This window comes from Magnolia sinica, chromosome 10 (assembly GCF_029962835.1).
Source record: "Magnolia sinica isolate HGM2019 chromosome 10, MsV1, whole genome shotgun sequence".
In the NCBI taxonomy this organism is placed as follows: domain Eukaryota; kingdom Viridiplantae; phylum Streptophyta; class Magnoliopsida; order Magnoliales; family Magnoliaceae; genus Magnolia; species Magnolia sinica.
Window position 1 is genome coordinate 69334929 of NC_080582.1, and position 13029 is coordinate 69347957.

At 42.8% G+C, this 13029-nt stretch overlaps 1 protein-coding gene across 1 annotated transcript; it reads right to left on the minus strand.

Moving 5' to 3' along the window:
• Positions 1 to 4493: 4493 nt before the first annotated feature.
• On the minus strand, positions 4494 to 11164 carry LOC131216930 (ATPase 9, plasma membrane-type). Its single transcript, XM_058211564.1, has 15 exons — positions 11022 to 11164; positions 9910 to 10029; positions 9718 to 9816; positions 9235 to 9372; positions 8738 to 9052; positions 8310 to 8636; positions 8088 to 8207; positions 7295 to 7417; positions 7100 to 7204; positions 6700 to 7009; positions 5868 to 6382; positions 5540 to 5713; positions 5290 to 5472; positions 5009 to 5190; positions 4494 to 4865 (listed from the first exon to the last, which is right to left on the minus strand). Exons 1-15 carry the CDS (start codon positions 11079 to 11081, stop codon positions 4769 to 4771), a joined length of 2868 nt encoding a protein of 955 aa, XP_058067547.1. The 5' UTR covers positions 11082 to 11164; the 3' UTR covers positions 4494 to 4768.
• Positions 11165 to 13029: the final 1865 nt, after the last annotated feature.

Consider the following 13029-nt stretch of genomic DNA (forward strand, 5'->3'; position numbering starts at 1 on the left):
TAGGGCTGCAGGCGATGCTGCTTTGGGTTTTATGCGTTTTGGTGGAATTTTGTTTTTATGGTGAATGTGGGTCACGCGGGAAGAAGGGAAGTGGCGGGAAAGAATCCTACAATGCCACGTCGACTTTTAAATTTCAGGAATTTTTACCGCCAATTTTAAATTTCGGTAATTTTTACCGCAAAATTCCTTAGGAGAGTTGAAATTAACAAAATGCAGTGAATTGGATAATTTTTGGGCCCACCTGGAATGTATGTAACATCCAACCTGTCCAGTACTCAGGCCGGTGCTGGTCAGTGCTGGTAAAGCTCTGTGGACCCCACCATCATGTATGTGTTTTATCCGTGTCCTCCGTTCACCCATCATCCCGATTCATTTTAAAGCACAATCAAATTTCAAGAGGACTACACCACACCACATGAAATAGTAGCAATTGAACCCCTACCATTAAAAACTTCTTTGGAGTCACAAAAGTATTATATCAAGCTGATATTTATTTATATTTCCTTCATCTAAGTCTATGTAGCATAATCATGAGGTTGTATGGCAAAACTAATTCTTTGGAATTATAAACAATCCCAAATGACCCCAACGAATTGATGGAATAAATTGTCTTTTAGACCTAAATTTGCATAAATGATCTTGGCCATCCATATCTAAGACCATTTATCAAATGGTTAATATTTAACAAATTGGTGCCATATTTTTTATGGTAGTCCACCCAATTTGCATTGGACATAATAGATAGGGTTAGGGCCGTACATGAACCAAGTTAGATCGGTTAGCTCGCTTGACTCGAATCGAAAAAGTTTGATTTGACTTGGTTTGAAATAGAGTTCGAGCTAGGTCGAGTTGATTTTTTGAGCTCAAAAAAATTTTGAACTGAGTTTGAGTTTGCCTGAGCTCGACTCGACTCAAATCAAACTTAAATGTTCACCCTCCACTCTTTGCCCAAGTTATGGCTTTTAGACCGTTAGAAGGTGATCAAACTTAAGACACTAGTCTAAATTATTATTATATACACATTCATATAGTTGTAACCCCAATCGATGCTTGGTCACTGGTCATTTACACCTATTTTGGCACCATAAATAGTTCACTTTTCATACACCCTTTCCCTATGTAAATTACTGCCTTATCATTAGGAAAGAAAGAGAGAATGAGAGGAAGAAGAAGAGAGAGAATGAATGATCGGAAGCGTAAAGGCTTGTGCATCTTCACCTTCTCATCCCCTCAATAATAACTTCAAGTCACTCATGGATCCTTTGTTGGAGCTTTTTTTGTCTGCAAATGAAAGTAAGAAATTGATTTTACTTCCTAATGTGAGTCTTTTAAGCTGAGTTTCCTAAATCTTATAATAGTTTATATAATTGATTAAGTTTTGGAGATCTTTCCTTAAACCCTGACCCTAAAAGTACTCTGAGTGAGGCAAACCATCACACTGTATTGACCATTTTCTTTCAGGTTTCCTTTATCAACCACTGAGAATGAATCTATGTTGTAGTTAGAAATCTGTGTGCTAACATTGCCAAACTTGCTTTTTTATTGCAAATCCTGTTGTTAGTTACTTTTTGTAGTCAACATGTTCGACGAAAGGTCCGAATGAATGAAATGCTTAAATTGAAGACTTTACATTACATTGATGTGTTATTTAATGTTTACCTGTCATGCTTTGGCTAACAAATATTTATGCTTGAATCACCTCGTTATTTTATGAATTGATAAATACCACAACGACTAGAATTGCGATTATTGTGTAATAGGATTTATAAAATGTTTAAGTTAAGGGGTGGCTTGCATTGGTTTGGCCACTCCAATCTTGTTCAAGTGACTATGGTTGAACACCGACAACTGACAATAGCTAGACCACTCAAGATGCTTTGCACCCAATGTCGATTGCACCAGGGTTCTCCCATGTCAATCAACTCAGTCGGATGCATGGCTGATCATATTGTGTTCATAATGTGTGATAACACTCGATTGAATCTAGGATATCATCATTCCTCTTAAATGAGTCTACTTATAACTGTTAGCGCTACAATCCTATGAGACTCATGAGTTGAGCATGGTAGTATGAGATACCATATTCGAGTTGTTGGCTTGATGTTAGGGTGATAAGCCTTCCCGTAGTGACTATTGAGTAGTGATGAAAGCAGCTTACTTGCCGTGTGATTAAATAAGGTGATGAACCCAAGAACGAATCAAAGGACACGGGTGAGTAGTCGTTTCGGCCGCTACAAGCCTTGTGATCCGAATGAGACTTGTGATATAATGATGATACCCTAGATTCCATAACATGCTAAATGAATAAAACCTAATAACTGCATGGCTAATCATGCATATCATTCCCATTTATTAGTAATGCTGGTGATGAGTCACATTACACTAAGATATGTAGTTTGCGAATAAAGTCATAGTTGTGTGACGATGGAGGGTTGACATTTGCGAAATAGGCGTTGAAGTCATTTATTGAGGAAATACTAGACTGTAATACCCATGCATCATTTCATTATAACATTCACGCACTTAATAAGATTAGATGGAAAGTGTTTGTTTACTTGTGTTATTATTACCTGCATTGATTGAGTTGATAACATGTGCAACTTATAATAAATAGAACTATCGAGTTGATCACTCACTCCTACTCTGCAATGGTATTTTAAAACACCAACTAGACAATATTGTAGATGTAGGGTTTATTGAAGCGGACACTTTGAAGGACACACACATGGACCAGGAGAAAGATTTTTCCTACTTCCAATTATTTGATGGGCAATTATAGCCAGCTCGTTGCTTGACTGAATTTGATGGATATTCTTTTGTTAGATATACTTTATACCCGACACATTTTCTGTTTCTTTTGGAACTGTATATTAGGTCCCAGCTATGGAACTTATGCTCTAAATGGATGTATATTGTATATTTAAAAATTGTTAATGAATTTAAATACATTTATTTTAGAGTATATTTCACTATTTAACTTAGTTTTTTGATTGCTTGGATATCAAATTAAAAATATAGTTAATTTACACTTTCATAAAGCATAAGTGACACATGGAATATTGGGGATCGAGTTCGTACTCGGCCATTGAAATTCAAGGCGTTAGATCATGTAAGATTATTTTAGTAAGAATGTTCAATTCATGTTGAAGACAAATATGTTTCAAGGCCAACCGAGCATTTGAGGTGGCACAAAAACCGGAACTATGCGTTTCCATGTTTTCCACCTAAAAATTCAAGATTTGATCATTTCATATAGAACACGTGTTAGAACATAGTAGGTAGATGTAGATAATAATATGAATAGGATAGTTTATATTTTTATTATAATATTTTGTTAAGATATCTCTAAATCTCTATAAATCTTCAATCTCCTCCATACATTTAGATTTTTATCAAAGAAATAAAATAAGTTATAGCTTTTCACAATGTAGTCTCTCTAGCTTAACATGGTATCGGAGTTAACCCAAGCCCTTCTCCCATCTTCTTCTTCTTCAAGTCCTCTGCCGCCACCCAAGCCCTTCTCTCATCTTCTTCTTCTCTACAAATCCTCTACCCCCATACCACACAACAGCAGCTGATTGCTGCAACTCCATTATCATCTTATTTGTCATCATCTTCTCCATCAGCGGCAGCACCTCCACCCCGCCATTCCTACTGACTCACCCCCAACTGTAAATATTGCTTTGGGGGAATCAATATCACCCAACTACAATCTCAAGACACCTAAATGCACCCGAATTGCTCTCTTTTCTTTTACAAGAGAGTAGCATATCCTCCAGTGAGAATGCATCAATAAAGTATGATATGATCACATTCCTTGGCTTGAATTTAATGAATATTACAGACCGAAAGTCACATGATGAAAATAAATCCTATTCACAGAGCCCAAAAGTCAAATGATAAAAATAATTCCTAGCTGTCTGATTTGATCACTTGCAAATAGACATTTGAATAAAGTAGACAACATTCACTCCCAATGGGCAATGATGTGAAATCCAGACTACAACCCCATCCATGGTGGGCCCTTTGGATAAACTGTCCAGATACACTTGTGTCCCATGGATAGTCAAGAATCACTAGAACATATCATGATCCCTTGAGCTTCAAAGTCTCAGCATGGTTCTTCCAAAAGAGGAAGTATAAAATAGACATTTCCATTGAAACATCCTTGTAGTGGAAGGGGTGGTTTGGCTGTAAAAATTACGGGTGGTTAGGAATTGGAATCTAGGATTTTCAATCCAGATAATGTTTGGCACCCCCAAAATCCCAGATATCAAATTCAGATTGCAAAGTATGCCTTTTAAAATCCACAAAAAAGGTGGGGTACAAAATTCTGGATTTTCAATCCTCACCAACTGTCATGACTGCCCTCTCCTCCCCTCTTTAGGGCCTGAAATCCAGGCTGCTAAACATGATTTGTAGATTCTGTAGGATTGAAAATCGAAGCTGCCAAACCCAACTAAAAGAATTTCAAATCCAAATTCATGCTGCCAAATCAACCCCAAGTCCTTTGCAAAGAAGGGTATATATATCGTAAAAAGAATGAATAACAATCACCGGATTTAAACAGACGGGCCCATTCTCTCTCTGTTTTTTTTCCTTTTATTTTCTTATCGCATCAGTGATCTGATCCAAAGTTCCTGATTATTCCCCCACTTACATCAAATGAAGAAAAAACAAAAGAAATCGACGCCAGCTTTTCTCTTCTCTGCAATTTCCCCTTCTCCAGCAAAGGCAACAATATTTCTCTCACTTCTATCTTCTACTCTTACACTGTGTAGTGCTGTTGGATGGTCTCGATATCCAGTCCTTTCAGCTTCACCACTGATTCCACGTGCCCTTTGAGCGTGTGAAGCTCCCTTAGCCTACAAAAACCATATCGTCACAATGCCGGCATTCAATGATCAAAATATCAGTTTCAAAACATATGTCAGCCCTTGAAATAATACATACATGGACAGCCTAATATTATACAAATGTCTATGCATCATCACATATATTATCATACCTTGCGACCTCTGCACGCCTCTTTGCTTGCTCAGCAAGCTCAGATAGCTCCCTGTAGCTGTTCTTCTCGTTGAAGAGATTGCTTGTGTCGGCGGGCTGGAGGCCATGAAGGGTGCGTTGGGCATGGGCCCACTGGGCCTCCCTCTCTTCCCTGCCGTAATCCTTCTTACTTGTGAAGGCCGTCTGTCAACCAATGCAATGAAGTTAGGGAGGAATCATAAAATGGTTCTTTGCTCGAAATGAATTCCATTTCCAACTCGAAATGGACAGTTGGGTATTTACCCTGTTCTCAATCAAATTATCCCATGCTTTGCCACTTAAGCCATAGCGGGTCAGGAATTTCAGGATGTCGAGGGGAAAGTAGAAGATGATGCTGTACAGCCAGATGACACCAGCCCACCCCCATCCGATGCCTTGGATCCTAGCAAAGCCCCAGTTTGCATACACAGCGATGAATGTGGCCAACTGAATGTACTAGATGGTTAGTTTCTGATCGCAATGTGCACCAGTATGATAAGCAATGAGCACTCACCAGCTGGGCTGCGACGAAAGCACCGACGAGCAAGAGTCCAGGTCGTTCGATGAATGACCAGCTCCGGGACCGGGTGACAAAGATGAGTGCCTGGCTCACAATGCTCACTTGGAGATAGACAGCTGCTGTAAGCTCTTCGTTGTTGCTCCTGATGGACCGCACTCTGAACCGTTCCTGCAAAAATCCAATGCACAATTACTATGAGAGAGAGAGAGAGAGAGAGAGAGAGAGAGAGAGAGAGAGAGAGAGAGAGAGAGAGAGAGAGCGCTATGGTTGTTGCATCTGTCTACCAGTATCTAGTAGTAGGATTCAATGTTGATGAACTTACGGAGAAGAAATCGGTGGCCTGTGCCACCCAGAAGAAGACAACGGTCATGAGAGCGAGATAGGTGCCGAGGACGACGCCAGTGGCGAAGATCTCCTTGAGCTTCCATGAATCTGGCAATGGCGACGGCTTTACTCTGTCCTTGGAGATGGTCATGATGGTGCCGTCGTTGAGTATGGCAATGACGAGGACCATGAAGGGAGAGAAATCAAACTTCCAGATGAGCGCAATGAGCATGAAGCCGAGCACAATCCTGATTGTGATGGACACTGCGTAGATTGTGTAGTTCTTCATCCTTTGGAAGATGGCCCGGCTGGTCAACACTGCGCTGATGATGACACTCAGGCCAGGCTCCGTCAGGACAATGTCGGAGGCACTCCGGGCTGCATCTGTTGCATCGTCCACTGCAATTCCGATGTCTGCCTTCTTCAGCGCTGGTGCATCATTCACTCCATCTCCTGTCATGCCACAGATGTGGTTCCTTTCCTGCAGCTTCTTCACTATCTCATACTTATGCTCTGCACCATTCAATCAGTAATAGTAGTGAGAGGCTGTTTGCTAGTCCAATGCATGCCAAGTTCCGGCCCACTCATCAGGTGGGCTAGCCATGTTGACAACCAGGCATGAAATTAGGTGGTCTACTCATCAGGCATGCCCTGCATGGACGAATAAATGGACAGTTAAAAGGATAAAAAAGTCCAATGTTCCATACATTGGAACACACACGTGGGTGGATCAGCCTGGTTGTTGGACTAGATCATCAACATTGTGTGGCCCACCTGAAAAGTGGCTCAGATGTTGTGCATCAGTAGTGAGAAAAGAATGATTAATATGCCTGGGAAAACTCCGGCGAAGCCATCAGCTTTCTCGATGAGCTCGTCGACAGGGATAGAGGCAATGGACTCGTCCTTGCACTGGCCAAGGAGGGAGGAGGAGGGGTACATGTTGGTGCCCATGCCCAACCTGCGGCCCGTCTCCTTGCCAATCGCAAGCTGATCGCCTGTGATCATCTTCACATTGACTCCAAGGTTGAGTGCCCTGCGGATGGTCTCTGCGCTATCATGCCTCGGCGGGTCAAACAGCGGCAACAGGCCCACGAATTGCCATGGCCCCCCAGGGCTCTCCTTGTTAGCCTCTGGCACCGTCTGGGACAACCATACGCCAATTCAGCTCTAAGAACATTGAAACACCAAGAACAAACACATGTTTTAACATTCCCTGTAGATGGGCCCCACCTGTCTGCACACGGCCAGTGAGCGAAGGCCGCGATCGGCAAACTTGTCAATGATGGCATGGACTTTGTTCATGGCATCTCCCTTGAGGTCGCAGAGCTCAATGACCTGCCACATACACAAACACACATACTTAGAAAATGTGCATATGAACACTGCTATACATAGCTCGAAAAGGTCTAGCATGTGCAGGATTACCTGCTCGGGTGCGCCCTTGCTGCACCTGTGCCACGTGCCGTTGGGCTCAATGTAAGTTATAGCCGTCCGCTTCTCCACAGGATTGAAGGGAAGGAAATGCACCTCTTCGATCCCTGCTCGTGCCTGCACGAGGATGCAAACAAGTGCATGCGCAAGTTCAATTACCCAAGTGAAAGCTAACATGAGCCAGGGTGGGCATTGTTCCTTTTTGTTTCAGCTGGGGAACGAAAAGTACTCAAATCATGGCTAACATTAGTTCTCTTGTCTTCCCACTCATGTTAGTGCAATGGTCAGCTTCTGAAACTACCCTCTAACAACAATGGAACACCCATTAGTTTGAAATGAGTGAAAATTACAACTTTTCGATCAGAAGTGGACGGTGATGGAAAGTAGATGGTCCCAAGCAAGTGGCCCATTTTCATCATTGTCTGAGATTCACCTAGAGCCAGCAATGGGAACTCATGTAATGGTGCATTTTGTACTCGGGCCCTTCTCTCTCTCTCTCTCTCTCTCTCTCTCTCTCTCTCTCTCTCTTCTTTTTCTTTTTCTTTTTCTGCAATAAGTGAATGATCTGTGTAAACCACCAATTGCGGAAATCGGCAATGTGTGAATTTATCGCCGTCCATCCTTTAAGTGGGTCATGTTTGATCACCCCACATTCCGAAAATTCAAATGAGTGTAACCCACTTCTCATCACTGCTGGACCTGATAGGATTCACTTATACCAGAAGTCCGCTTTGGGTGTTTGACACAGGATCCTTTCCCTCTCAAGTAAATCCAATGGGTCCCTTACCTCCTTGGGGTCAGCCAACATTCCGACGATGGACGTATCAATTGCATCCTGGTTTTCGACCCTTGAAGCCCTTGCTGCAAGCAACACAACGGTGTCCTTGTCCATATCCTTCACAAACACCTGCACCAATACAACCAATGCAAGAAACCTCAGCTGCCCGTCAGTTGTATCACACCTGCCAATAATCCAAAGTGTTTGATCTTTTCCTCTTCCTAGTCTCACCTCGATCAGGCTTTTGTCAACAGTAAGCTTGTTAAGTGTGAGGGTCCCTGTCTTGTCGCTGCACAGCACATCCATCCCAGCCAGCTCTTCGATGGCCGTCATCCTCTTCGTGATGGCGCCTTGCTCGGACAGACGGTGCGAACCAATGGCCATAGTCACTGACAACACCGTGGGCATTGCAATGGGGATACCACCAATGAGCAACACCAACAGATTGTCAATCCCATCTCTGTATTTACGGCGTTGGATTGGATACATCACTATAATCTCTATGACCATGCCCGCGGCGATAGAACAAATACAGAAGTTACCAATGGCGGTAAGGACCTGAACAGCAAGCACCAGCCCAGTGCACATTAGCAGCAGAGTGTAAGCTGTTACTCACTATAAAATGGGGTGCAGTTGAGTGTTAGATATGTGATCCAAACCTTTTGGAAATGTCCCACTTGGTTGGTGCTGTCCACAAGGTGGGCCGCCTTCCCGAAGAATGTGTGGACACCAGTGGCAATGACAATGGCCTCGATCTCACCTTGCTTGCATGTAGACCCAGAGAAGACCTCATCTCCGGCATACTTGGTGACTGGGAGGGACTCACCTGTGAGGGCTGCTTGATCAATCTTGAGTGGATCACCCTCAAGGAGCCGAGCGTCTGCCGGAACAATGTCACCCAACTTGATGCTTATAATGTCCCCTGGTACAAGGATTGATGCATCTTGTTCCGTCCATTTCCCACTTCGAAGAACCTACATCCATCATCACCATGAGCCACCATGGCACACTGCACACTCCATAGTGCATGCTAGAAATTCCCCAGAGCATTTGCTAACATGCAGCATCTTATCACCATGAAACTGGCCTAAGGATTTTCCCACTAACTTGTACTATCGAAAAATCCCAACTGTTGGCACGGGGTAGAATTCATTACCTTGGTCTTGGGAGCGAGGCCTGCCATCAAAGCAGCCGCTGCATTGCCCGCATTGTTCTCTTCAATGAAGCTGATCGTCGAGTTGATGATCAGCAACACAACAATACCCAAGAAATCTGGCCAGTCTGGAGGTTTGCCCTGTACCCAAAAAAAAAGAGTTCATGAAGTGTGAAGCATGCATCGAAACATCTACACCGTCTATGTGTAACTTGTGCAGACCATTGATTTGCCCATCATGTGGATGGGCCATGGCCAAAATTCAAGGTAATTGGATAATGGTAAGCCATCTAATAACTGGCTGAAAATGGACAGTTTAATTCAATTTCGAACGAAAAATTAGTAAGATTCTGCATCCACCAACAAAATTCCACAAAGTGGTCAGTTGGTCAAGTGCTTCCAAGCCAATGCAATTTTCAGTGGCCCACCATATCAATGATTTGGATCATTGCAACAACTGATCCATGGACAAATAAACAAGTTTACCCCTCCATTCGCCAATGCAATGGCCATCAAAGCAGCGAGCTCCATAACCCATGACAGAGGATTCCACATGAAACCCAAGAATTTGAGAAGCTTGCTATCCTGTTTCCATCAAAACATAGAAGAATGTGAGAAATTTGAAGAGGAAATCTCATGAAAATTTTCAAACAGAAAAGAAAAGAAAAGAAAATATGCCTTTTTCTCTTCTAGCTTGTTTGGGCCAAAGATCTGGATCCTTTGCTCTCCTTCTTCTGTTGTCAACCCCTCCTTTGTACATTTCAGCTGCTCAAACACTTCCTCCACAGGTATCCGCTCCTACACCCGATCATCACCATACATTATCATCGTCGTCATCATCACCGTTAAATCAAAATGACAAAACTAGTTAAGATAACCCAAAAAAACAGACTCGATGACTCGATCTCCCACTGAGTCAGTTTACACAGAGACTGAGTCGACATGACTCAGTAAATGAATAAAGAATGTTTAATCTTTAAACACCATAATAAAATATCAAAATAATTAAAAATACTCTAAAAGAAGAACTTCCTTTCAGGGTACCAGTATTTACACCTGCAATTTTGATAGACACAACCTTTCTTTCTACTTTTGGGAATACAACTGCACAATATTGTACCGTTGTATTTGTCAAAAATAAAAATAAAAATGGGAGTAGATATCAATCATTCAATTTCCTATCCCAAAGTATAAATGTTATTAAAGGAGAAACCATCACTTTCAAGAACTGTAATATCACCGATGTAGGACATCCCAGCCATGGAAATGGTGGGCCACACCATGATGATCAACTGGGCCAGAAATCAAGAAGATCCACTCCACCTTGTGACTGGATTGGCATAATCTTGACACCAAATTTCCACTCATCAGGCACAAGATATCATCTCGGCCGCTCATCTAACTCGACATACTGGTGTGGCCCACCTAACGACCTGATCGACCCAACCTTACCGTAACTGATTTTCACAGAGTTCCCCACCTCTTTGACGGGAAAGATGAATCTCGCGTGACATCCAAACCGTTGGATGATAATTCACCATGCAATCCAGTGGCTAACTTTCAACATGTCATATGCATGCAAGATCCAACCCGTCCAATAGATGGGGCCCACCGTGGGTAGAAATCAGTACCATTAACTCATCAGGCACTCGCTGAGTCTGACTCGATGACTCGGACGAGTCGGACTCAGTCGAACAAGAATGAAAATCGAAAACGCTGGAAATTCAAGAAACGTAAAAGAAATCCAAACCGTTGGAAAGGAAGATCTAAGGATGGAAATGATTTCTTACGAGATCAATGGTCTCGTTCCTGATTTCTTCGAGACTGATGCTGGCTCTGTTATTCGCCATTGTTGATTTCTAGAGAGAATGGAATTGGGGGAGAATAGGAAGTGAGGATTTCTATGAAGAGTATGTTTTATATAAGGACGGAAAGCTTGCTCTCTCCATCTTCTATTAGGAATCAGACTCTCAGCCAAGCTCTCTCTCACAGAACCGGTTACTACGGGTGGAGTTCGTACGAACGACTGGCTTACAAGCTGTGGGCAACCCGGAAACGACTGGGGGAAAGGGTGCTTTTGACCGGTGACGTGTCCGTGGGTCTTGGTTGATGGTTTGTTACGTGGTTGTGGCTTCGGAGTCCCGGTCCTGCGGGTTGGAAACGATACGGTCCTCGACCTTGTAACATCCATGAAATACTCGGGTTTTTATTTTTTCGTGATTGCGGCTGTTTTTTTCCATGATCTTGACCGTTGGAATGATGGGGTTCAGTGTGGATGGGATGTGATTTTGAGATTGTTACTTGATCGGACCGTTCTTTAGCTGGGGCGTGGATTGGTTACTACCCCACTAGGACCAAGCTAGAGACGGACAGCTCTATCAGAAGCTCTGTGGGCCCCACTGTGATGTATGTATTTTATCGACAACGTTCATTCATTTTGAAAAATAATTTTAGATGGTGGTTCCAAAAATGAGGCAGATCGAATCCTTAAGTGGACCACACCACAAGAAAGAGTGGTGATTGAATGCCTACCGCTGAAAACCTCTTGGGGGCTACAGAAATTTTGGATCAAACAGATATTTAAATTTTCCCTTCATCCACGTCTTTGTGAGCTTATGAACATTTTGGATGGAAGATAGTCATTACAGTAGGCCCTAGGGAGGTTTCAACGGTGTGGATCATTGTCACCAATGCTTCCTATGGTGTGGTCCACTCGAGCCTTCAATCGGTCTCCTTTAAAGTACATTAATCTAAAATAATATTTCAAAATGATCAGACGACTTGGATAAAACACATTTATCATGGTGGGCCCCAAAGATCCCCTGACAGGACCGTCCGTCTCTGGCTAGGTCCTGGCGGGGTTGGGACCCAATCCGCGCGCCTTTAGCTGTGGTCCTGTGCATGTTTGAGAGATGGTACGGTGGAGAAGTAAGAAGGATTACATGGTAGAGCCATCTATCTAGAGGACACGTGGCAGAGTGATGTGCGAATTGGGCCGTCTATATACAGGTTCCCAGTGGGAATGGTTCATGTCTGGTAAATAAGTCGTGTTGGACCGTCCTGTTCATTCGATCCATAGCCATTAAAGTTACGGTGGAAAACAAAAGTAAGTAGCGGGCTGGTGGGTGAGCTCCTGACCGTAGGGCCCATCTCTATGTATTCCTTGTATATCCACACCGTCCATCAGTTCTTCCAGATTATTTTATGATAACTTCCCAAAAATGAAGCAGATACAAATTTCAAGTGGACCACACAGCAAAAATTGAATTTCCACCGTAGAAACTTTTCTGGGCACAAAAGTTTTAGATCAAGCTCCTGTTTCTTTATTGCCTTCATCTTGCTATATTTGACATTATCAACAAATTCTATCGAAAGTAAACCTCACAGTGGGCCGTAAGATTTTTTTACGGTGTGTGTTCAATCATTGCTGTTTTCCAACGGTGTGGTCCACCTGAGATTTGGATCAGATTCATTTTTATGGAAATTTTCTAAAATGATCTAGAAAAACTGATGGACGGCGTGGATATACAACAAATACATTAATGTGGGTCCCACAATCAGGGCCTCAACCAATAAACTGTTACCCTGCCTCACATGATCCGCGTTCCTGCATCATGCATGGGATGCATGGGTTTTATTTTTATAAAGTCATTGGTACACATGTCAATATATGGGTGGACCTGATCGATGTATCACCCTGCCACGTGTCCGGCCTCAAGATAACTCTATTACATTTGTATTCTTGTGGGCCTACCTCATCTCCCATGACCGTCCATGTTCTACTGAAAAATGGCCCTA